This window comes from Meleagris gallopavo, chromosome 28, assembly GCF_000146605.3.
Source record: "Meleagris gallopavo isolate NT-WF06-2002-E0010 breed Aviagen turkey brand Nicholas breeding stock chromosome 28, Turkey_5.1, whole genome shotgun sequence".
NCBI lineage: Eukaryota > Metazoa > Chordata > Aves > Galliformes > Phasianidae > Meleagris > Meleagris gallopavo.
Genome location: NC_015038.2, coordinates 256,776 through 281,183, shown reverse-complemented (window position 1 = coordinate 281,183; position 24,408 = coordinate 256,776). Strand labels below are relative to the sequence as shown.

Below are 24,408 nucleotides of genomic sequence, written 5' to 3'. Positions count from 1 at the left end.
AAAAAAGGAAAATGTGAGATTGTCCCAAGAGCCTCTGAGCCCCACCCTGAGCTTTTCTGCAGCGTGTTTCACCCGCTTGGAAACTGATTCTCATTTTCTTGCAAGGAAGGAGGAGCAGCCCATGGAGGTGAGGGTGATGATTCAGCATCACAGAGGGACCATTGGTGGAATCACAGCAAGACTTTGGGTTTCCCAGGCTGCAGCACATCTCTGTTATTTCTGTCTGTGCAATGACATCCTGGCTGTCCCTATCTTGCTTATTTTCTTTTTCTTTTTTCTCTTTTCCCAAGCACAATCCAGAAACAGTATCAAAATTATTTCCTGCAAGAAACAGAGGGTTAAAGGGGGAGGTGAGAACACAGGTAAGTGTTTATGCTATCCAAATAGTGACTGGTGCACAGAGCAAAACCCACACCCACCTCTTTCCTGCCCCAGGAACCTGGGCGAAGCAGCAATGTCCCTGCAGGGCTCAGGAACCGTGAGAAAACCAACGGCACACAGCAATTCAGAGCCCCACCTCGCCCAGGGCAGGAGGAGCAGAGCTTACAGCACCCAGGAAAGCCAGAGACGGCACTGCAGCCCGTGGAGCTGCAGGTAGAAGAGGGGTAAAGCCATGCACTGAATTAGCCTGCACAGCAGCTGATGGGATCGTGAGACCCAATTGAGTTTTTCACTGTATTGTTTCCTTACAGAATTTCCCCTCTCAGCCTTCTCTTTCCCAGGCTGAACAGCCCCAGGGCTCTCAGCCTTTCCCCATAAGGGAGATGCTCCAGGCCCCCCACCTCCCTGCTGGCCACACTCTTTGCAATGTACCCCAGGGTACCACTGGCCTTCTTGGCCACCAGAGCACACTGCAGGCTCATGGTCAGCTGTAATGCCCCAGGGCTGCTCCTTTCCTAAGTGCCCAGGACCAAGAGCATCCTCTGCCTGGACCAGGGAAGCCAGGGATTGTTCTTATTCCAAGGCACAAATCTGAAATAATTTAGCTAGACGTTGACATTTCAACAAAGGATGAGTGATTTCAGAGAACACAGGTGCTTTCATGTTCAAAACACCCAATTTTCTTAAAGTCTTCTTGGGGGATCCCCCAGCATAATTTATTCAGTACAAGCTTCCCAATGCTCGTGGTTCTGCAAGGCTGCCCCATGCCCAGCTGCCAGCAGTGCAGATCCACCATCTCCTCCCCTCTAGCAATGGGCAGCTATCGTTTGCCCACAGCCACCTGCCCAGCTTTGCAGGGCTTGAAGGACAGCTTGCTTGCATTATTTTTTTAAGCAGCCAAACACAAAGTCTCCATTGGCTGAGCTAAACAACCACATCTGAAAAACTTTTCCTACCACCCTGGCCTTTATTGCTCATTCCTTGTTAGAAGAAATCTCTTAGGATCAATCCACCCTCACCTGGGCAGCTTAAAATTAGACACTGAGGCAGTCACTCTGGGTTCCCCACAGAGTCAGTGGAGAAACCACATGGTTTATCCATCATAAGACAGAGACGGAAGGAGGGGCTAATTAATAATTTTCTATTTCCACTGTCAATTAAAGGGGCACAGGTGAAGATAAGTGATGCTCAGACTCAGCTAGGTGGCCTGAATGTCATCCTTTATCTTTCGTGAGCAATACGGACAAAAACATATGAGTACTGTATTGCAAAAGGCCAGCTTTCATTCCTAGCATGCTGATCTAGCACTACGCTGCCAGGGTGGGATGTTACACGTCTCCCGAGTCTTTCTGACATGAAAGTGAAACAAGCAGCAGATCAGCATCCAGGTAGCAAAGCTTTGCAGTCACGCACCATGGGCATGCTCCCAGCTCTTGTCTTGCCACCCCCACTTGCACCATTCCTCCTTCTCGGAAAATCCCATCTCCTGGAGTCACTGAGCTATGTAGGGCATTCACTTTCCCCTTTTTCTAAGAAAAAGCCCACAGTGAAAAGCTTGACATGCTCAGCAACACCCATGTGCCAGAGGGTAATGCATCGTTATTGTTAGGATTAAGAGGACTTCACTGCAAATAGCTGGGCTCTTTGACTCATGCTCAGGGCTTTGTTTGTTTTGCTCATCCCTGGATGGAAAGGCTTCTAACTGGATTTCCTTAGCAATTTGTGGCTGCTTTCACTGTCTCTGGTCGGACGTAAAGCAATGCAAAGAGGCTGGTGGCTATCAAAGCTCCAGACTCTCCAGCCTGGATTCTTCTGGTGCTGCTCTGACCCAGACAGGAAATGAGAGCTGGAAGTCACAAAACCAGTGTTGGCAACCCACAAAGTCAATGGAAATCATAGGATCATCGAATCATTGCTACTGGAAAAGACCACCGAGATCACCAAGTTCAAACCCAACCCACCCCACCATGCCCACCAACCCTCAGTGCCACATCTCCACAGTTCTGGAACCCCTCTGGGGATGCTCTCACTACCATTGCCCTGGGAAGCCCATTCCAATACCTCACAACCCTTTCTGAGAAAATTTTTTCCTAATATCCAACCTGAATGAGGAATCTTATGTCCAAGACGGGGATATCATGAATCTGCTCTTTGTGTCCAACAAGGCAAGGAAACAAGACTCGTAACACAGACTTTTGCAAAGGGTATTTTTGTTCAGTGATGGTCTTGAATCCAACAAGCCACTGAATTTGCACATGGGGCCATTGCAGTGGGAATGCTGGGCCAAAAGAGTTCAGGCACCCAAACAGGAAAGCACAGATCTTTGCAACCATCACTGCACACGCCAGAGTTTGAAATGCCTCTGGCAAGATCTCCAAATTGCCAGATACACAATTAGTGACCAGCTCTGCAAACAGCGTTGTGTCCATTGCGCTCCACAGGGCAAGGCAGCTGTCTGGCCAGCACGCCCTTTGCAGACAAGAAATAATACTTTCAATATTACTTCTTCTCTTTGAACGTATCCCAGTGCACATGAGCTGCTCTGTGCTCTCAGATGCTAATTCATCTCACACATTGCCTTCTGGGCTGTTTAACTTCACCATGCTCTGTGAGATTCCAAGATCTCAGGTGCTGAGCTTGACCCCTAACACACCCACATTAGGGTATAAAAAAAAAGAATAGAAAACAACACTGGCCTCTTTTACCCCTTTTACATCCAAATGGAACCCAGTGAGAAGTAGATTGAAATCAGTGGTCCAAATTCCAAGCTTTTGGGTCTTCTGCCAGGAGTAGCATCACTCTATGTACTTCTACCTGGCTGGGGTTAAGGAGATAAATGAGCACCATGAAGTGTCATTAGCAAAGAGCTGCACTGAAATAAGGACAGAACTGGGTGTGTGGATGGTTCGTTTTTTAGTGCTGTTAAGCATCTTAGGCTGAACCTGGACTTTATTGCTTTGTCACACACACACACACACACACAAAAAGATTGCAGATAATGAGCTAATAACACTTCACTTTCCCAGCCTGCCTTGCATCTTCAAAGCACTCCATGAGAACAAACTAATTAACTGTCCAGAGAAGAAGCTCATGACTAAGAGCTGAGAAGCCATGTGAGTCAACCCACTTGCAACAGGTCTTTGCAGATTTCAGTAAAAATTCATTTTGGAGGAAGATCTGTTGACTGGCCCGACTGGTCACACCAATCCCCAGCCACATTCCAGGGCTGTGAGTGCTGCGAATGGACCCAGCCCGGAGAAGCCCCACTGACATCAAAAGAGCAACACCTCGACAGGAATGCCCCAAAACCAACCGTGTGGCTTCCTCCTCCTCATTTGTGTGTGTGTGTGCAGCCGGTGTGCACTGGAAGTGCTGAGCTAACAGTCCCTCTGCAGATCCACCAAACAAGGGCGCATCCTGCTCAGCACTGTTGGCCAAACTGCCTTTTTTCTGCTGTCTTGAGACCAATGATTTGGGAACAACAACCCATACCAGGGTCTTTTAATGGAGATGTAGCCTTGGTTGCAACTGACTTAGCATGGCACTGGAGCAGCATTCAGTCCCAACTTTCTTATTCCTTGCTTTTGGCAAATCATTAAGCTCCCACAAGAATGTGACTTCTGCAGGTCGCTGGCTTTTGGGGAATGTGGGACACATTAAGAAAACAGAGATGAGGACATCGTTTTTTTCTTCTGTGGGTAAGTGAACTCAGAGACCCAGCCCTACAGCAATAATGTAGACATTTCAGGCCAAGAATTTTGGCTTGGAAACTCCTGCATGCTCCATAAATCTCTACCAGGAAGTATCTCTGGTCTGCCTCTGGGGCAGAACCTCAAAAGGGAGGACAAAATCAAACCCAGTTTTGTCTGAGGCATTAGAAATCCTGCTTCAAAACTGCTAAATTCACCACTGGATCCAGGTGCCTTCAAGTCACCTCCTGGTGCAGCTGACACCCTCATGTCCCTGGGGCAGGCAGCCTCGTGCTTTCCATAGAATCACAGAATCCTTAAGGTTGGAAAAGAGCTCTGAGATCCTCAAACACAACTGCAGCCCATCCCACCATGCCCACCAACCACATCCCTCGGTGCCACATCTCTGCAGTTCTGAACCTCTCCAGGGACAGTGACTGCACCACCTCCCCATGCAGCTGTGCCAACGCATCACCACTTCTCCTGAGAGGGGATTTTTCCTAATATCCAAGCTGAGCACAGGACAGATTCACAAAACTTCTGTCTCAGCACACAGCAAAAAACGATCAATGGAGAAGCTTTGTACCCATGAGAGCCACATCTACGTGAAACATCTGGGTTGGGTTTGTGCTGCACGCACAGATGGGACTCGTAGCAGACAGCAGCTGCTCCCCTTGCTCCTCACCTGCTTCATGGACAGAGGCATTTGGGAGTTCTGCATCATTTTTCCTTTTTCCAAAAGAGAAATGCTTCTTTCTGGGTTTATCAGTTTGTGTGCAAGGAGCTGCCACAGCCCAAGGGGCTGCAATTGGGGCTACTCCACAGCTGCAAAGAAATGCCAGCAATTCCCAAAATCCCTTGGTTACTCTTCCTTTGCAGTGATGATGTTTGGATGGTTGTATGGTTTTATGATCTTTAAGGATCCTTCCAACCCAACCATTCTATGGTCCTATGGTATTTATTGTCTTTAAGGTCCCTCCCAACCCGACCATTCTATGGGTCTGTGATACTATACTCAGGTGATGCTGACATCTCCTTCACACTGTTGCACCAACCCTGATGGACAGGAGGCCTTGGTGCAGCCAATCAGCCCCTGTCCTCCCAACATGGCCCATGGGCATCTCACCCAGCACCCAAAAATTCTTCTTGTTCTCCGCCAGCATCATTCTGTTTGTAATTCTTTGTAATGTCCTGGATGGAAAACATCTCACAGCTAAATGTTCACTTGCCAAAATATGTTGTTCCAAAGTAACTGGCAGAATTTGAGAACTGCAAAATGTAATTGATATCCATGTTCTGCCTGTTTTATTTTGAGGTGTGGCGTGGCACACCGCCAACAGGCTGACATTGCAGCACTGCAACACTGCCTGAAAAGTGACAATTACTGCCCTATTTCAACAGATAATCACCAACATCTGGTTCATCGCAGGAGATCAAAGTGCTGCCCTGGATCAAAGCATTCTGTCTTTGTCATGGTATCAAGGTTTGATTTATGGCTCTGCAAAGGCACAACTCTCTTTATTTACGTGTGCAGATAAAGGGCTCGGGGCGCTTCCAAAACCAGCAGAGCACCACTTGTAGGGCAACGTCATCGATTTGTGTAGCACGGGAGCATCCACCAATGTCATGTGCAGAGAGCACTGAGCTCTGATGGGGTAAAAAACAGAGCTCAGAGCTCCAGATCAGGGCAAGCAGTGCAGCATTTCCAATGCCAGCCATGAACCTTATGGATCCAATGCTGGGCCCCCGCTGGGTCTCAGATCTCAGTGTTCCTGCCAGTGGTTGCTGCTTGCACCAAAGAAGAGCATGGTTTACACCCAGGACTTCAGCTGAAAGCTGGGCATGAGAGCACATGCAAAAGCAGTGATTCAGATATCACTAGGAAGCTTATTTTACTTCCACTAAGCACCAATAAAAAGCTGCTTCCATGCAACAGCCAAAGCTTCTTCCTTTCCATCACAGATCATGGTTGCTTGCTTTGTCAGCAGGACAATGTCTCACAGACATGGGTCATTGCATAGATGCTAAACTGTGCTTAGGGTGCATTAAAGTCCTCATTGATGACTTAACACATCTGTGGGATCAGCACAAGCCATGGGTGAGTTTATCCAGCTAAAACAATTAACTGATACCTATGAATTAGCTGTACAGGTAGTGCTTTACAGCGCTGAGATGTTAATTGAAACTTCAGGTTTTATAGGGCGTTTAAAAGCAGCCATAAGAAACTTGGAAATGTCAGATATTTGCACAAGTTGCAAAACTCCATTTTGGAGCCTCCTCCAGAATGAACCAGCCCAGTTCCCTCCCCCCACAAGACCCCATAGTGTTCCAGACCCCCCACTGGGGCATGCTCCAGAGCTTCAGTGCCTTTCCTGTAGTAAGTGACTGAACAAAGCTCCCTGCCCCTCGTACTGCGCTCCAGAGGATGTTCATGCTTTGACTTCACCTCCAGCAGTCCCATTTCCCATGCAGGCATTGGGACCACACAGCAGTACTGCAGGACATCAGCACACTGAGAATATCCCAGCGGCACGGCACCAAGTTCTCTCCACACCCCTCCAATGTCTGCTCTCGAGGTTCCCTCGCTCCCATCCTACCGCAGCACAAAGCCAAGACTCATCCACTTGCAAAACACACCTTGCACACAGCAGGATGGTGACAGCATGCCCAGACATCACTCACCAACACACAACACCTTGGCACAACACGCTGCGCCCATGCAACCATCGCACAGCCCGTGCAGCACGCAAAACCCCAAAGAAAACCCCGTTGTTGTTGCGCTGCGCCTCAGGGGACACCAGCATCCCGCACCACACTCCACCATGCCCGCAGGTGGTGGGACACGGGTGGGAGATGGCAAAGGGCTGGGTGCTGACTCAGGGTGCAGGGAGGTGCCGGGTAGGGAGGAGGGTGCCGGTTTCGGCCCCGGCGCAGGGAGCCAGGCTGGCAGGGGGCCAGAGTGCTGCTGGGACAGGCTGTGCTGTGGCAAACAGGGAGTGCCGCCGTGCCGTGCCCAAACCTTGGGCGCTGCCGCCCACAGGGACGGGCAGAGAGGCAATGCCTCTAAGCAGCACCGGGCATGGCCCTGCCTCTGCACGAGGGTTTGGAGGATCGATTGTTTGGAGCTCAGGGTGATGCTGTCTCTGAAGGGACATGCATCAAGGCATGCTGGAAATGGCACTGGTTGGGTCTTCGCTCGGCTGCCCTCTGAGGCATGTTGAGGGACTTCAAGCCTGTGAAGATCCACCATCCTGTGCATCCCTCCTCATCGCTCTGGGAGAAGCCTCACGGCTCAGGTGCTGCTGAATGACAGCAGGGGACAGCTTCCCTCAGCTTGTAAGGGGTCTTCTGCTGGCCCACATGCCACCAGAAGCTCCTGGAGAGAGCACACATTCCAAAAGGCTCCAGGTGGAGCTGCATCCCCTCGTGCTCTGATAGTGGGCTCAGCTGAGCGCTGCTGGGACAATCTGCCGTGCGCTTCCTCCTGGTTCCCAGCGGACACAACACCCACACCCCCTCACTCCTCTCTTTATTTACAGACACAACATCACGTGGGGGTGTGGAAATGAGAATCAGCAAGCATCTCGCTGAGCACCTGCCCACCCAGCAGCATGGAGCCTGCAGCAAGCGCTGTACAAGCACCGCACGATGGGGCAGCAGTGGAGCCCTGGCATGGGCTGAGCGCACAGCACTGCGTCTGATGGCTGAGCCTCACCTCTGCCTTCAGAGCCACCTACTTCCACCGGCCGCCCACCATGGTCTTCCCACGGGCAGCCTTTGACCTAGATGGGAAGCAGAGCGGGCAAAAAGGTGTTAATGGAAATGAAAAGAGGAGAGAGATGGGTACTACTGGAGCACCCTCAAAAGAGGACCAAGTTATTGCTGGTTGATGCTTGCAAGGAAGATCTTCAGCAGCACCTTCCCTAATGTGGGGGTTGAGCCAGTCGGCGGGTTTGGGACTCTTTGGAACAAGCTCATGTGTCCTACTATGTGTTTCCAACCAGCCCCCATGGCCTCATTATGCTCCTCCCTCCCAGTGAGCATAAATAAAGGACCTCCAGCTGTAGGGGTTTAGTGATTGTTGTGGGATCCCTCTTCTGAGGCTGAGGAGCTGGGACTGGCTGTACTGAGCTGCTTATCCAGAACTGGGGGAACAGGTGCTCTGGGCCAGCAGGGAGGTGGAGGAGGAGGTGATGATGGTGGTGATGGCTTGGACAGTCAGCAATGGGCATTTTGGGCGTGCTGAGAGTCACCAACCCCACTCTGATATCAGTCCCCAGAACAGTCCCTCCCTCAGCCCTACTTCTGATGCAAGGTCAGCCCCAGGTGTCCGTGCAGCACAGGTGTGATGGGAGGCATGCAGCCTGCACTTACCCTTTGCTGCAGCACCAGGCCACGGGAGGGCAGAAGAGAAGAGAGATTTGGTGTAAGTGGGGGAAATGCTGCTAACTGCCTGAAGGGAAGGCTAGGAAGAGCTCATGCAGGATGAGACAGGGGAATGACAGCAACACAGTGCTCCTGGGAGAACAGGTTAAATGCCCACCTCCACCCTAGGTCTCCCAGTGCTGTGCAAGGGATGTGTGGACCAGCTCCCATGTTTTCGTGGGACTGCACAGCTCCCACAGCCCATGGAATCTCCGCTCCCATACAAGCTTGGGGGGAGGGGGTCCTTCAGGGCTTCCCTGAGGTGGTGGGTAGGGATACAGCAGGGATGGGGACAGCTGGAGGCATGTGTGACCTGCAGGACACGCGGGGCTCTATGTGGGTCTATTTGGGGGCACGGGGAAGCTGGGGGCTAGTGAGGGCTTCTCAATGGGAGCACAGTGGCACAGTCTGAGGTCCCTGCAGGTGTGTAAGGATGAGGCGTGGGGCAGCTGGGAGAAACATGGGGTGAAACTGAGTGATGAGGAAGGGTGCTCGGCCAGGCTGGGTACTTACACCTTCTGGTGGTCACTAACGCGATTTCGGAGGACATTGATCTGCAAGAGAAATGCAGGTGGGTGGCAAGGCTTGGTGGGATGCCCCATGCCAAGCTGGGCACTGGTGTCTCCTGATGCAGCACAGCTTGCATCCAACACGCAACTCTTCCACATCAAGAGCTGGAGACCCAGCCAGGGAGAGCCAGCAGAGAGGAGCTGGCAGCTCACCTCGTACTTCTGCCGCTTGAACTTCTCCTGCAAGTCGAATTTCTCAGCCTCCAGGTCACGGATGGTTTGCCACAGCTCCTTGGCTTTGTCCCTATGGGAAGAGACAGATGATGTCAGCGTGGAAGGGGGATGCGGCAGCAAAGGGATGGGGCAGCGATGCCACCCCCTCCGCGGCAGGATCCGTCCCATGGTGTTGCAGGCTCCGTGCCCGGTGGGGCCGTGCTGGGCAGTCCCACGTGTGTGTCGCGCTGCGGGGACACGCGTGTCCCACGTGTGTGAGCGTGGCTCCCTCTGATGGCCGCCGCTGTAACCCGCAGCCTGGCACAGCACGGAGGTGGCACAGCCTCGTTCAGCCCTCCTGCAGCATCCCTACCTCAGCTTGTCTTCGCTGAGGTGGTCGATGTTCAGAGGCTTCCGCCGCTCGCTGAGGATCTTTTTCTTCTTCTCCCGCTCCGTTTGCTTCTTGCCACCCTTTTTCTCTGACTGCAGAAACCGTTGGAGCCCATCAGAGGGAAGGAACCCACCTGGCCTCTGCTCTCATCCCCAGCCCTTCCTCCCAGCAACACCCTCTGTTTTGGGATGCTCTCAATACGTCCCTGTCCTCTTCTGCTTATAGGAACCCCTCTCTGCAGCACCACAAGATGCTGTGGGACCAGCTTGTGGTCCAGCCCCTCCCCACCCCAGAAGCACCAGCACCTTTGCTGCAGCCCCACGTGCAGCTTCACACCTTCTGCATGTAGCCTCCGAAGTGCAGCATGTTGGAGAAAGCTTTCTTTTTCCGAGCTTCTTCCTCAGCCTTCTTCCGTGCCTCCTCTTCTTCCTTGCGAGCTCTCTCCTCCTGCCAGGGATTGAAGTGGGTCAGGAGTGCAGACCTTGTGGACCAACGTGCACAGCTCGATGGGTTTGGGGGGGTGGGGGGTGGGCCATGTGCTGCAGGGAGCCCCCAGCCCTGATGACACTCACAGCCATGCGGGCCTGGCGTTCCTTCTCCCTCTCGCTGCGGATGCGCTGCTGCTCTGCCCTCTCTGCCCTCCGCTGCTCCTGCAGAAGGAGAGGACCATGGCTGGGGTGTCCCAGGACATTCCCTTTGTCCCTCGGCATCCCTAATACCCCAAGAGCCCCAGGGACAGGTCTGCTGCTCCCACATCTCCGTATGGGATGGGTATTACAGCAGATTCCCCTGGGAACCAAATTTGGCTCAGATCCCAGTCATTCTCTGGCAGGGACATGGGACATCTTGGGTCTTGCTGTTGCAGAGAGTGTTGGGGCTGTTTGCCCATGAAGGGGATGGGCTGCCCACGTACAATCCTGTCTTTGAGGGAGATGAGCTCTTCTTCCTCCTTCTTCCTGCTCTCAAAATGGGCTTCGATGAGGGCCTGCAGCTCATTCAGGTCCTTCTCCATGCGCTTGCGGTGGATGTCCTGCACCAGACGAAATGAAGGTGATGGCTGTGCTCACAGTGGTGAAGCCCTCTGGGAGCTGCTGAACACAGCAACACCACAATACTGCTGTTAGATGCACTCACATCGAAATCCAGGCGCTCACCATCGGGGATTTTGGGAGGCACCAGGTTGGGCATGAAGGGCCTGGAAGGTGAGCCGGAGGTTGGGAGCTGGCAGTGGGGAGCTGGGATGGGGCAGGGCTCCCACCCATGCACTGCTCTGCCCAGCCCTCCTCCCTGAGCCCCACAGCCCCCAGCAATGAGTGCTTGTGGAGGACAGGGAAGAGTCCCATGTTTCTCTCTCTGTTTTTCTCCCTTCTCTCCATCTTGCAGTCCCTGCCCTGTTTTCTTGCTTTTAGGGCTTTGCTGTCCCACGTTCCTTATGGATCTCACTGTGGCACTAAGCTGCAGTGAGAGCCATAGAGGAACAGCTCCTAGTTCAAACCTTGCACCAAAGAAAATGCACCAACACTTACTTGGGTTTGGGCTTTGATTCACCTGTGGATCCCCAGGAACAGGAGAGAAAGGCATTGTTAGTGGCATACTTTGACCCCAAGCCCCACCAAATCCAACCACCCCTTCCTCTCAGCAGTGCAGGCACATCATCCTCCACCAAAGCAATGCAGTGAGGCGTCCATCTGTGTGCCAACATCTGGGACGTGCACTGATGCTCCAGGCATTCAGGGTATGTATTGTGAAGGGACAGTGCCTCCTACCCCTAACAGGAACAGGGATGGATGCCTCACCTTCCCCGGGCTCCTGCTCCCGGTCCCCCTCACCACCTGTGGAACATGGGATGTGTTGGCCCTGGAGGGGCCGTGAGGCTGCCCCAGCACTGTGTTTGCCCCCACCACAAAGCCCAGGAAGGACATGGGGAGGGCAGGCCCCTCACCCCCAGGCAGATGGGGAGAACCCCGGGTCCTCTCCAAAGACGAGCTTTGCAGGAGCTCAGGCTGGGAAGGCACCAGCACTGCCTTCTTGTTCCATTTCCCGGGGTGAATTTCTTACCTAAGCAGCATGAATACATCCCTCCTGCAGATCTCCTGCTGCCCCTGCCCTGCTAGGGATGGGGCCAGGGCAGCTCTGCCCAATTTACTGCAGATTGTCTCCTTTCAGCAGCAGCTGAATTCAAAATTCAACATTGAAAACCCCGTGGCAAGGAGGCAGCATTGTGGGAGATTGAAATGGCCAAAAAGTGTCCTTCCTCCGCTCCTGCTTTACCTTCTTCTGCTGCTTTTGTTTCATCTTCGTGTTCTGTCTCAAAAGTAAGGGGGAAAGTGTGACCAGAGCATCCACAGGACCTCTACATGTCCCTTACACTCTGCATTGTGGCCAGCAGGTGTGACAGCGTGGGGACACAGACCACACACCTTCTGCCGTGGTTTCCTCTGTCTCCTCTTCCTCCTCGTCTACCTGGTCCTCCTGACCTGTGCAATAAGGACAGGGTCAGTGGGACGGCCGCAGCTCCTGCTGGCTCCCTACAGACCCCCAGAATGGGACAACTCTGGCACTGGGTCCAGGAGACCTGAAGGAGAGGGAGCTAGAGGAGAAGGAAGCAGAAAGTAAAGGGCTTTGCTCAGGCCCTTACCCAAAGGTAAGGCGTGGATGAGGGGGAATAAAATCCAAGGACTCAGAGCCCCCTCCTGGTTTTGTCCCTCGTTCCCTCCCCAGCTGTGCCCTGGGACCCCATAGCGGAGGAAACTGACTGTTGCTCTTCTCCATGCAGCAAAGAATGAAACTGTACGGCATAAATCTCATGCATGGCACTGTTGGAGCATTTTTCCACTGGAGGGAGCAGTACCCCCACGAGAGTTCTGTCAGAGCCCACAGGTCCTGTGGGAGACGTGTGGTCCCACAGCAAGAGAGGAAGAAAAGAAGACAGCAACCCATGTTGAGATGGAAGACAGAAAGCACAGAAATGAGAGCAGGTCGGCACAGCAGGATGGGGAGAGTGCAAAAAGCAGCAGAGGAGAAAGAATGAAAGAAAACCATTTCCCAACCAGGGAAAGGCACAGGACACACCGACCCGCAATACATTCACAGCAGAGGTGGAGAGATGAAACAGAGAAAGGTGCAGTAACTACCGTCTTCTTCCTCAAGCCATTCTTCCTCTTCTGAGCCGGGGAGGAGGGAAGGGAAGAAGCGCAGAGGTTAGTCAGGTGCCCTAAAGCTGTGGGGCAGAGCTATGGTGTGCACGAGGTGAGGACTCCGACCCTTTGCTTTTAGCTCTCAGGATGCTTTGCTGTGCAGCAGCCCTGAAGCAGCAGGAGCCCCAGCAGACCCCAGTTCCCATGCCCACCCCATACAGACAGCCCCACTGCTGCAGCATGGGGTTTGGTCCTGCACCACGCTGATGGAGTTGGGGGTTCTGCCTGAGCATTGTTAATTCAGCTGGAGCTCCAGCGCCTGTTGAATTACTGTGCTCACACTTCTGCACGCACCCACATCCAGCATTGCCACCTCCCTCTGTGGGCCAAGGATTTCCCTGAGAAAATTCAGGGTGGCTTTGGTCCTACCGATGGTTGAGGTGGAGGAATTCAGAATGTGGTCCCATTGGCCTTTTCTGCTCATTCTGCCCATGGCAAGGAAATCAACACCACCACTCAAGCAAAACCCCGAACCAACAGCACCTGCCCTTCCAGCAGCAGGAGGATCACCTACCTTCTTCCACATACTCCTCTTCATATGAGTGCGCAGGGGAGAAAGGGAAGAGAAAGAAGACGTGGGTTATTGCAGTGACCCCCATCGTTCCTTAGCATCAGTCTCAGGGTGGCTGTGGATGCTCTGTGTCCCCTTACCTTCCTGCTCCCTGCAAAGTATGACACAAAGAAGCCAAGTTGCAGCGATCTGCTGCAGTGGGGCTGAAGAGGAGCTCCCATTTCCCAAGGGCTGGAGACCCCTTTTCATGGAGGCTCCAGTGACTGCTTGGCTGTGCTGGGAGCTGGCAGGGGAGACAAGTCAAGACCTGAATTCAGCAGGAACTGAAGTGCTCTTGTGGCACTCCTACAGTGGTCAGAGCCCAGGTCTGTTATGCAGCTTGAGAGGATCAAGCACCCACGGTATGAAAGCCTGTCAATGGCCCCAAAGTCCTTTCCTGACCTGAAGGGAGGGGATGTGCCAAGGGGAGGCTGGGTACAAGGTCTGACCCACTGCTGATGCCCAGCTGGTCTCAGCACAGACACAGCAGTGATGCCTGTGGTCGTGGGGAGATCCTGAAGTGCTCTCACATTGTGTGCTGGGGCAGCAAGCACAGCTGGACCCCCCTCCTGCAGGAATGCAGGAATAAGGAGAAAGAAAGAGTGTTAGAAACCATGCCACTTACTGCTCATATTCTTCAACAACCTCTTCAGAGTCCGACATGCTTGCTTATCTACCAGAATGCAAGGCAAGATGGAAAAAGCAAGGGTTAGGAGCTGAGATAAGGACAAGCACAGCTTGTCCTGCTGCCTCTACCCAGAGCACTTGGAGCTGTGAGCTGTCCCCAGCTGGGCTGTGGCAGTGATATCTCAGTGGAGATAAGGTTCCCCCGTCCCCTTCCACCCCAGGATCACAGCTCACCATGGATGAGAGGCAGGAGGTTGGGCACAGCCCCATGCCATGCTGATAGCTGCTGCCAGGAGTTGTGCCCAGGACACACAGCTCTCTGTGCTGGAGCCATCCCAGGGTACTGCCTTCGCTCAGGGCATGGGAAAATCACCCAATGATAATGCTCAGCTTGGTTTCTTCCTGACTATTCTTAGCTCAGCTGTGATATGATGACTTGCAGAGATGTTCTGTTATCTCCACTCTATAGCCCTGCACAAGATCTCGGTGAGACATCCCACCCTCCGAGAGCAGAGGGGCAATGTGAGCTCAGCAGGAGCACTGCCCTCCTGCTCCCAGCCCTGAGGCTGAGTTGAGCCAAAGGCAGCAGTAAATCACAGCCGGGCGTAGCAGTAGGGCTGACATAGCATCTTCCTTGCACATCCATCTCCCTCCCAGTTGTGCCTGGGTGATATCACCCAGTGTGAGGCAGTCCTAGAAATAACCTCCCTGTGCCCAACCACCTGTTCGCAGAGCAGCTCCTCACTCCCACTGGGCGTTGTAGGAACAACTGCTCCTGACTGCATCTGTCGGGTATTTATTACCCGGGATGGGTAGGAGAGGCGTGGGGATCACTTGGTAAGGATGCTGAATGCAGGATGGGGACCCACAGACGCGGGGAAGGCGCACAGCAGTGGGGATGCCTCAGTGTGCCACGCAGCTGTCAGATCTCCCTGCTGAGCGGTGACTCAGGAGGGGCTTTTTGGAGACCAATGAAGTCAGAAGACAGCCCCGACTGCCTCAGATTCACTGCCCAGCTGCAGCCATTTCCCCCTTCCTTCTGGATCAGCCCCTCGACCTTCTGAGCTGTTATTTGGAACACAGCACAGCTCTGCTGCCCCCAGAGATTGGCCAAAACCTTTGCATGGCTGCTGGCACCTGGGCTCCCAAGAGCAGAGATCACTTCCTGGCCAAGATGCATTCCCATTCACCTCCTGCATCACCAGATCCCACCATGCATTTTCTGAGAAAAAACAGCAAAACCAGAACTGTTGAAGGGGCACACAAGAAAAGCCCATGGTACACTGGAACGTGGCTCTAAGAAACGTCTATCCATCCTCTGCAACTGACACGGAGATGGGATAAATATTCCAGTTCAGGCTTTGAACGCTCACTCTGAAACCACCAGGAGTGCCCCAGCTCTGGCACACACTGCAGGCTGTGCTGGTGCTCCTGCAGGCGTTGTATCTCTCCCGGCATCACCAGGCCTCCAAGCACACCCCAAATCCTTCCCAGCTCCTAACGATGCTGGCACTGCTGCCGACAAACCCACCAGAGAGGGCTCTGATGCTTTACCCCGGGGAATGCCTCCACGGCAGGGAGACAACCCAATCTGAACAGCTGGACCACACCAACCACAAACCAAACCCCTGCGGGATCAACGCCTCCTAGAGCTGAGCATCCCCAGCCTTACCTGTGCCGAGGTCCCACAGAGCGGTGGGTGCTGGCGGCTGTCTGGGAAGGGCTCCGTGGGGGGCAGAGGCTTTAAGGTCCCCCCAGCGCCCACCCCGGGGCGGGCAGAGCCAGCAGGAATGTGCCCGGCGCCCAGAGAGGAATGCAACACTTGTGAGCTGCTATTTCGGCAGCAGCGGCCCCAGCCCCCTCTGTGCTCCCCCTTCCCCCCCAGGAGCCCATATAAGCCCAAGCTATTGTATGGCCTCAGAGATTTGCTATTTTAAACCCGTTGGATGGAGATACGTGAGTGCCCGAGGGGCTGACACAAGCCAGCCAGCTGTCACCTCCCAGGGCTGGGGACGCTGATAAGGCAGCGCTTCGGACCCGACCCTCTGCTGCAGCCCCAGATGCTGTCATACGAAAGCTCAGACTGCTTTTATCCCCCATCCCAAGATATCTGTCTTAAATTTTCGCTTTTTTCCTCTTGCAGGATGATGGGAAACAAGTCCTTCAGGTCCCAGCTGAGCAGGAACATTTCAGAAGGAGCCACTTTTATTAGAAAACAACCCAGTCCTAGAGAAAACCAAGTCCTATCCGAAGCCAAATAAGCAATAGCAGATCCAGGGGCAGCAGGAGGGTCCCACACCGAATTTGGACAACGCAGTGATTGCTGAAGGCACAGCCCCAGCCTGTGGCAGAAGGATTTGGGCATCGTGTTATAGGCAACTGGTGTCCCCCCAGGTGGGCACAGCAGGCATGTGGGGACCAGGTGGCTTTGGTGGTCTTTGGTGTCTCCAGGCTACGATAGTGATACACACACTTTACAGCCTTTGCCTTTGGTTGGGCCAGCCCTGGGAGGGGCGACATCTCCCTGCCCCCCACCTCACCCCAGACATGGGGCTGGGCACAGTTTATGGATGTGCAGCCTCAGAGCTGACACGATCCAGCTGCAAGGGACAGGTATGGGCAGATCCCTTTAGCAAGCGCAGTTATGGGGCACAGCCAGGGAGTGGGAGCAGGACACCGCAACGTTGTAGGAAAGCAAGGCAGGGGTCTGTTCAGAGTCTGCAGGGAGCCTCCAGGTCTGGGTACTCCTGGCCAGGCAGCGAGCGAGGAGAGGGGATGCAGGGATGGACTTCCAGCCTTCTTCCTTTCCAGCCCACAAACAGAGGACCCCGGGCCACACCGTTCCACCCGCAGGTGGCAGTGGGGACTCATTGGCACTGTGGGCTGCTGGACGGCAGGGCAGGGCCAGGCTTTGATCTTCAGAGCAGAACAGTTTTTTTTACCATCTGATAATGTTGTGTATGGTTACAACTGGAAAAGAAAGCGAAGGAACGATGGAGGAATGGGGCTGAGGCTGTGGGTGATGCAGATCCCAGCCCTGCCCCAGCCCAGGGCAGCTCTCAGCGCAGCCCCACATTTACCTCGGGGTCTGCAGGGGTTTCTCTGGGCTGCTTCACCCAGCCGTCACGCCTTGGCAGGCTGTTGATCTTCCTGATGTCCTGCAAACAGAATTGTGAGAGGCACAGGGAGGTCTTCCCCATGCATCATGCCTCTGGGTAAAGAATTTCCACCTAACTGAAATCTCCAGGAAGTGCATGGTGAGAAGTGTTATTATAAGGGCAAAAACAAAAACAAAAACACAAAACAACCAAGGAAGAAAGTTTTACCCAGGAGTGACCCCAGAAGCAAATCCTTTCAGGCAGACCGAGGCAGTGCAGCCTCCCATGTAGTCGTGTCTGGGCAGTGCAAATCCCAGAGCTCAGTGCCGGGGGTGCCCAGGCATGTCTGACCGACTGGGGCTGCCCCTCCTTGTCCCGTACCAGGAGGCTGCCCTGAGCAGCAGCAACAAATCCTATTGCTGTATAGGGTGACATCTGCCCAGCACTTGTCCTTGCTGAATCTCTCCAAGCGCAGAAAGCTGCCTGGAAGCCAAAGTGTCTCCTCCCCATCTCCCCCAGATCCGTGCCCCTGGAGCCAAGTCTGAGTCCCCGCAGCTGTGGGACATCATCATTTGGGGGACATCCTGCACACACGATGTAAATCATTCCAGACCCCAAGCACAGCTTGCTGCACAGCAGGTCCTCAAGCTCCACAGAGCCCATGTGAAGTATCAGAGCCCTTAACGGGTTCAACCAAAAGTCCTCCAAACCCTTCCAGCCCCACCTGCCCCTCTAGATGCAGAGACGTGTCCCACCAGGCTGCCAGGTCTCAGAGTTCATCCCGAGGTGATGGCACAAGCTGTTACCTTGCTCTTTTCCTCCTTGCCAGGCTCCTGAGTTCGGCTGATCCACAGGTTAATGCGCGACGTCACCGATCCTGGGATCTTCAGGTTGTCCTGTGGCACAGAGATGGATACAGAGAGGGTTACAGCTCAGCTCTCTCACTGCACAAACACACCCCAGGACTGTGCCCAGGGCACAGGAAGACTGAGCAAATCCACCAGCATTGGCTCTGTCCCAGCTCCCCATATACAAACCCGCTCACTGCCAGACGCAGTTTCGGTGGCCCAAGCCCTGCCCTGCCCACACAGCCACCACCGACCCACCAAAACCCATCCAGACAGCAGCCTGTCACACTGCGCACTGATGTCCACACATCCGTATCCAAAATGGGGAAGATTTGCCCTAAAAAGCTGATGTCTCCCCTCACCTTCCTGGCAGTGAGCGGCTCTGCCTTGCTGGGAGCGCTGGCCTCGAAGAAGTTGCGTTTGCTGGCCACCCCCTCTGAAGTCAGCATCAGGCTCTTCTGGACAGTCAGGGAAGATCTCACTGAGCCCGAGCGCTGCAAGAGAGGGAGGGGTATCAATGGGGGCTGTGCTCACCCCTGGGGTGCAGAGCAGAGCTGACAGTCTGCTCCCTCCTTGACCTTCTCCAGCTCTTGGGGTTGCCCAGCAGAACCATGCAGCATCCCCATGACCCTCTCCAAGTTTCTGCTCCTAAAACCCTGAGGCTGATCCATTTTCCACGAGACATTCTTCAGCCCCATTGGGATGGGGTTTTTTGGTGAAGCTCAGTCCCTCTCTTCTCACTCAGCTCCAGACCACCCCTTCCTTCCCCCCACGCATCTCCCAGCCTGGTTTCTCTACCTGCACAGCTGATGTGTACTTTTCCAGCTTCTCCTCAATGCTGCTGCTGCTGCCTGGGATCCTCATGCTTGCACTGGTGAAGAACAGGGGAGGGAGTTGAATGCAGCCCCCAGGATCTCCTCGCCTCAGCCCACAGCCCTGGGGGGCTCCACTTGGTGGGAGGAGAGCTCATCCAACCCAGGCACTCATCCTGCACCCATGTGCCAGGGAAGCAGCTCCATCCCTGACAGTGACCCAGATCTGTGGGAATTAATATGGCCCACACTCTTGGCTCCCCAGTTTACCATCTCCAGCACAAACAGATCTGGGCTTCATCTTAGAATCATAGAATCCGTAAGTTTGGAAAAGACCTCTAAGGCCATCAGGTCCAACTGCCAACCCATCACCCACTAAGCCATATCCCCATCTTCCCAGTTTCTGTCCCTCTGAGCATCCTGCCCAGTCAGCCTGGGGCCAACGTTCTGCAGACCCAGGGTCAGGTCCCATCCCCTCCTCCTCCCTTTGAAAACAGAGGAGGGACCATCCCTGCCCATAAAGGCAGCACATGGAGGGCTCTGACCTTCTTGCAAGAGGACTCTCACTTTCTTCTTTCTGTTTATTTGAGATCACCTGGAAGACACAAGGGGATGGAATATAGGAGCAACAGATAAGAACAAGAGAACCTGGGTCGGACTCAGCTTCCCCATTCTCAAATATGCTCTGCTTTCACCTGCAGAAGAGCCAGATCTCAAACCTGAGGTATCAAGAAATGAGAAGCAGGATGGATGTATTTTTTTTTTTCATTTGGCATTCTTAGAGAAGAACAGAAATGCCAGAGGCTGGATGGTTGTGTCAGTGACCTTTGGGAATCTCCCTAACAACGAGCTCCCTGTTTTCTCCCCCTTCCCACAAATTTCCATTCCAGCACAATGCACATGAACACAGACTTCTGGTCTGAGAAGAATGGAAATGGAAGAAAGACTGAAGAGCAATGCCCAGACCAAAGGGTGGATTTCAAGTGTGCATTTTGGACGAGGATCTGTGCCTGGAGATCAAAGCAACCCTTCCCTGCTCCCATCTTCCACTGCCTTAATGTTATTTTTTTCACCCTTTTTTTGTTCTTACCCGAAAGGAGACCGTTCTTGGGCTGCTTCTTCTGATGGAGGTGCTGTAGGTGGCAGGAGCTGGAGGAGCATCCCGCTTTTCTGTAGGTTCCTCCTGGCTGGGAGGCAGCTGCAGTCCCTCCTTTGAGGGATTCCTGGGTGGTTGCTGGGAAAAAAGCAGACATCTGACGTAGCCGTGCAGAGTTTGCAGGGAAGGTTCAGGTGCACTGATCAGAAAAGCCAGGGTGGAAATGGTTTGGAGATGGTGGTTTGAGATCCTGACCCTCCAAACTTTGGCTGTCTCCTTTGGATTTGCAAATTCCCTTCAGGGAAACCTGATGACAACTGGCAGTGCTGCAGGAGAAGGCGGTCATAGTGGCACATGCAAAGTGAGGAAAGGAGGAGGTGGGACTGTGGTTCCTCCTCGTCCATCTAGAGCGTGTGGTAGGGCAAGGACAGACCCTGACCTCACAAAGTGCTGCTCAGCCAGCAGCACCACAAGGCCAGGAAGCACTTCCCCAAACATGCCTTCCCCAAAGCTGCATTTCCCTCCTGCAACCCTTTGGTTCTCCTTTGTCCTTCCAGCACCCAGAACCTCCCAGCCCAAGGCTCAGCCCCATGCCCAGGTCCCGCTCACCTGCTGGGCTGGAGGTGAGGTCCCCTCTGAGGCCGCCTTCTCCTCCGTGCTGGAGCTCCTGGTCCGGGTCAGGATCTTCACCTCGCGCAGCCGGCAGCCCCCCAGCTCTGGAGCCACCCGCTGCTGCTCCTCCTCCCTCCTCTGCTCTCCCCGCAGTGTCCCCACGCTCGATCCCTCTCTGTCCTGCAGCCGTCCTCTTGCTGTCACCTTCCTCTCATGGCTCTGCACTGGGTGCTGCTTTCCTGCTGGGACTGGAGCTGTATCCTGACCCCGCTCTGTAGCCTCGATGCTCTCCTGTCCTGTGTTTGGCTTCATTCCTGCCTCCTGCTGCTCCTTCTCCTGTTTTGGTTTCTCAGACACTGCCATTGGTGCCCTCATCCGTCTCCCTTCTTTTGTCCTCAGCACCTCCGTCAGCTTACGCTCTTCGCCCTCCTCGGGAGCCATCGGTTTTACCGGGGCCTGGGGCCTGCAGAGAGACCGAGCAGGGCCAGACCTCAGCACCCAGCACCAAGGGGAGGCCTCCAGCCCACAGGTGAGGTTAACCTAGTGATGGGTCACCAGCAGCAGCTCAGGGCTGGCTGCTGGGCTGCTTCTTCCTGTTCAAGAAGCAGCCAGGGCATGGCTGCACCTGGCACCCACCTGCTGGGAGCAGGGCTGGGGTCCTTCCCAGGGCTGGGGTGGTCTTCATCCATGGATGAGGAGGACAGCAGGTTGCGGTGCCTCCGCCGGCGCTCCCTTTGCTGCTCTTCTTCATCTTCAAGTGTCCTCTGCCTGGCCAGGCTGTTTGGGAGGAGATGTGGAATCACGGAGTCATAGAATATCCAGAGGTGGAAGGAACCTATCAGGATCCCTGAGTCCAACTCCTGGCTCTGCACAGGACCACCCAAAAACCCAACCATGGTTTGAGATGTGGGACTGCTGAGCACAGGGGAGGGGACACGAACACGAACCATGTGTTGCAAAGCACTCCTGCTCCACCCAACTGATCCCCACATTTCCCAACGCAAGCACTTGACTTTCCAACTCCTAATGTATCCCATTCAGGGCAGCATTCATCGGAAAGGAATCCCTACATTAAGCGAGATTATCTGGGTGAGGATGTCTCACCTGTAACTCAGCAAAGCCCTGGAACCGCAGCACGGATCCCAACCACACACCCGGGTGGGTCACCACAAGCAGCAGCAGGTTGTGGCCACAACATGGGTTATGGAGATGGCCTTTTAATATTCATTGTTCAAAAGGCCCCAGGGGCAGAAGGACACAGATCTCCCCTGGCACCCACAGCCAGAAGGACCAGGAATTTGTTATAACCACAGCTTATGATCTTCATTCCATCCTAAGAGCCATTTTGGCACCAGATAAAGTAATGGCTTTTAGGCTAAAACACTGACCCAAATACAGAGCTGTTTGGAAAACAAGGTTCCTTTCTCTATGCAAACCATGCCCGCTCTCTCTGCCACTGTGTTAGGCAATATTTTCCAGGCTTCTGTGTGGTTTTCACAACAGCATCCGTGTACCTGCAGCCCCAGCCCTGACCCATGACACTCACAGCCCTGCAGGATCCAGCCCCACATAGCACTCCATTCAGCTGCACCCAGGCCCAGCATTTGCTTTGAAGCTGATTTTAAGAACGTGAAAGTCAGAGCACGCCCGGGTCCAGCACCACTGCGGACACAGCGACTCACCGTGCGCTCTGTGAGTTACTGTGTAATGAAGGCTGGGTGATAAATTAAACCACTTTACCCCCCGCGACCATTCGCAGCTTCTGTTCTTCCTGGTGGACGGAGGCGGGGAGGCTGCAGGGGCAGCAGTGCAGAACGGAGAGCAGGGATGGGGTCATGGCACCGTGTGTGCTGCCTTCGTCCGTCCCCATCACCCCGAGCACAGCGTGGCGTGGGGTGCAGCAGGGATGGAGAAGCTGGGGATCTGCTGTGGATCATCTGCTGTGAGCATCCCCAGCATTCAGCAGTGCTCCCCTCTATTTGCCTGCAAACATCTCTGCACAGCTCAGCTGCCCTTGCAGAGCCACTCGGCTATATTTGCAAGGACAGAGGAGCTGCCACGTGTCCCTCCCACAGTGACAACACAGAGCCAAAACTCCGAGCCCACGTTACTTTGATTTGCACACAGAGGCTCCAAAATGAAACTGAGGTTTCCCCGCCTCGCATTTGTTTGGCTCCTGCAGGCAGCACATAACTGGCATTGCTGACGTGCAGTTTCTCATTATTGGTAATTAAATAATCCACACATCAGGCTATGGATTTGCTTTGCCAATCTTTCCCTCTGCTGTTTCAAAGAGGGATTCCTTTCTCACTGTATTACCTTTTTTAACCTCAAAGAGATGAGTAAAAGGAGGTTGGCAGCTCTCCCCTGCCTTGTCCTCTCCTGCCCTGTTAATCATTAGTGCTGAGATATTTGACATCTCTGCTGTTTCGGGGAATGCTGTCTCATCTCATGGGAGGAGAAACCGCCTTCTTGCCTTGTGCAAGTACCAGTCACAGGACCTGCTGGGCATGGAGGTGGCCCTGGATGGGGTTTGGATGCACCCTGGATCTGTCCCAGAGCCCGGTGATAGAGGCACTGATGTGCCCTGACAGCCCCTGAGCACTGGGGGATCAGTTCCCAGTTCTGGGCTGATCCCATTGGGTGTTTTACCCCAAACTACAGCCATCCTAGAGGCCCTTCGGCTAGGTGAGCCAACAGCCAGACAGGGATTTCTGCACCGCTCTGTGGGCTGTGTCTGACTCACTGTGACCAGCTCTGGGTGTGTGCAGTGCCGGCGCCGACCCCACGTCCCTGGGCTGCGTGTGAGCCCCCAGCCCCCACCTCCCCCAGCCCAGGAGCTCCCATTGGAACCCAAATCCCTTTCGGGAAGGGCACAGCCATGCCCCATGGCAGGTTTGGCGGTGGGGATGAATCAGATGGGCAGAGTCTGGGCATGCAATGGGGGCCTCGCAAGCACAGCAGAGAACGAAACCCCACAGCCCTCCCCAGAACCAGCACAGAGAACAGCAAACAGACCCCAAAACCAGGAACACACCTGGCATGGGGCGAGGATAACTCTCCAGAGTTGCTTCTGTTCTCCCATAGGCAGAAGAAACAAAACCACTCCAGGTCTCCCTGACCCACAAGAAACCCCCCCAGCACCAAGCACTAATGGGGCAGCACCAGCACCTGATGGCAACCCCCATCCTCCCCACAGCCAGCAGTGCCGGCAGCCCACCCTGACCCCATCCTCACTGCCCTAACCCACCTGGAGAGGTCAGACCAATTCCTCCTGCTGAAAGACATCACTGCTTCTCGTGGGTCTCCGGCAGCCCCAAAACCTTGCAAGCATCCAGGCTAAGGTGGTTTGGCGTGGACAGGCTGCCGAGGAGGGAGGGAACCTGCAAGGTTATTTCCCGGTGCACCTTTACCCTCCTGCAGCCCGTTTACACCCCGCTGCATCACATGGTCTCTTATCTACCTGGACAGAGGCAGGGCTGTAATTTGTCTACTAGCAGCGCCGTGCAAAAGCCGCCCTGCCCAGGAGTGCCACGCAAAGCAGAGCTCAGCTCACTGCCTGCTGTGCCAGGGCTCGCAGCGAGACCCGCGCTCTGGGCTGGATCCATCCAGGTCTCCCAGGGTTTTGGAGACAACTCCCAGCCCAGAACCTGTTCTACCAGCACCCTGCGCCCGTCACCGCCTCCTGCGAGAGGCTGGAGGAGGTGAATTACCGTGGGCGCGTGGGAGGAGGCAGCCGCTGGCTCTCCGGGATCCAAAACAGTCATTAAACACCTCCGGCTGGGTGCAGAGCGTGCCCAAAGAGATGGGAGGGTGCCACGCTCCTTGAAGTCCTTTTTTTTTCTGGACGTCTTGTGGCCTCTCGATTGCTGTGAGCTTTGCTGCATTGAAAAGCACCCAGAAGGACTTGAGGGAGCCCACCCAGCGGTGATTTTGGGGCGCCCATCGTCAGCCCCACAA

General features: G+C 54.3%; 2 protein-coding genes across 9 annotated transcripts; both read right to left on the bottom strand.

Moving 5' to 3' along the window:
- Positions 1-7,582: 7,582 nt before the first annotated feature.
- Positions 7,583-15,762, bottom strand: TNNT2 (troponin T2, cardiac type). Of its 7 annotated transcripts, none has more exons than XM_010724037.3 (18): positions 15,655-15,761; positions 13,981-14,028; positions 13,457-13,467; positions 13,320-13,337; positions 12,743-12,772; positions 12,029-12,085; positions 11,880-11,912; positions 11,405-11,440; positions 11,135-11,156; positions 10,743-10,803; positions 10,522-10,638; positions 10,181-10,258; positions 9,945-10,055; positions 9,591-9,700; positions 9,218-9,308; positions 9,009-9,049; positions 8,445-8,450; positions 7,583-7,852 (listed from the first exon to the last, which is right to left on the bottom strand). In XM_010724037.3, exons 2-18 carry the CDS (start codon positions 14,016-14,018, stop codon positions 7,804-7,806), a joined length of 909 nt encoding a protein of 302 aa, XP_010722339.1. In that variant the 5' UTR covers positions 14,019-14,028; positions 15,655-15,761; the 3' UTR covers positions 7,583-7,803.
- A 395-nt stretch (positions 15,763-16,157) lies between these two features.
- Positions 16,158-24,054, bottom strand: LAD1 (ladinin 1). 2 transcript variants are annotated; one of them, XM_010724036.3, is made up of 11 exons: positions 23,912-24,054; positions 23,699-23,831; positions 21,085-21,225; positions 20,446-20,911; positions 19,831-19,974; positions 19,286-19,335; positions 18,727-18,799; positions 18,291-18,422; positions 17,887-17,976; positions 17,063-17,140; positions 16,158-16,952 (listed from the first exon to the last, which is right to left on the bottom strand). In XM_010724036.3, exons 2-11 carry the CDS (start codon positions 23,734-23,736, stop codon positions 16,947-16,949), a joined length of 1,218 nt encoding a protein of 405 aa, XP_010722338.1. In that variant the 5' UTR covers positions 23,737-23,831; positions 23,912-24,054; the 3' UTR covers positions 16,158-16,946. The 2 variants fall into 2 exon arrangements, with proteins under 2 accessions (XP_010722338.1, XP_010722337.1); XM_010724035.3 differs by lacking the exon at positions 23,912-24,054 and having other exon boundaries at positions 23,699-23,883.
- Between the last annotated feature and the right edge of the window lie 354 nt (positions 24,055-24,408).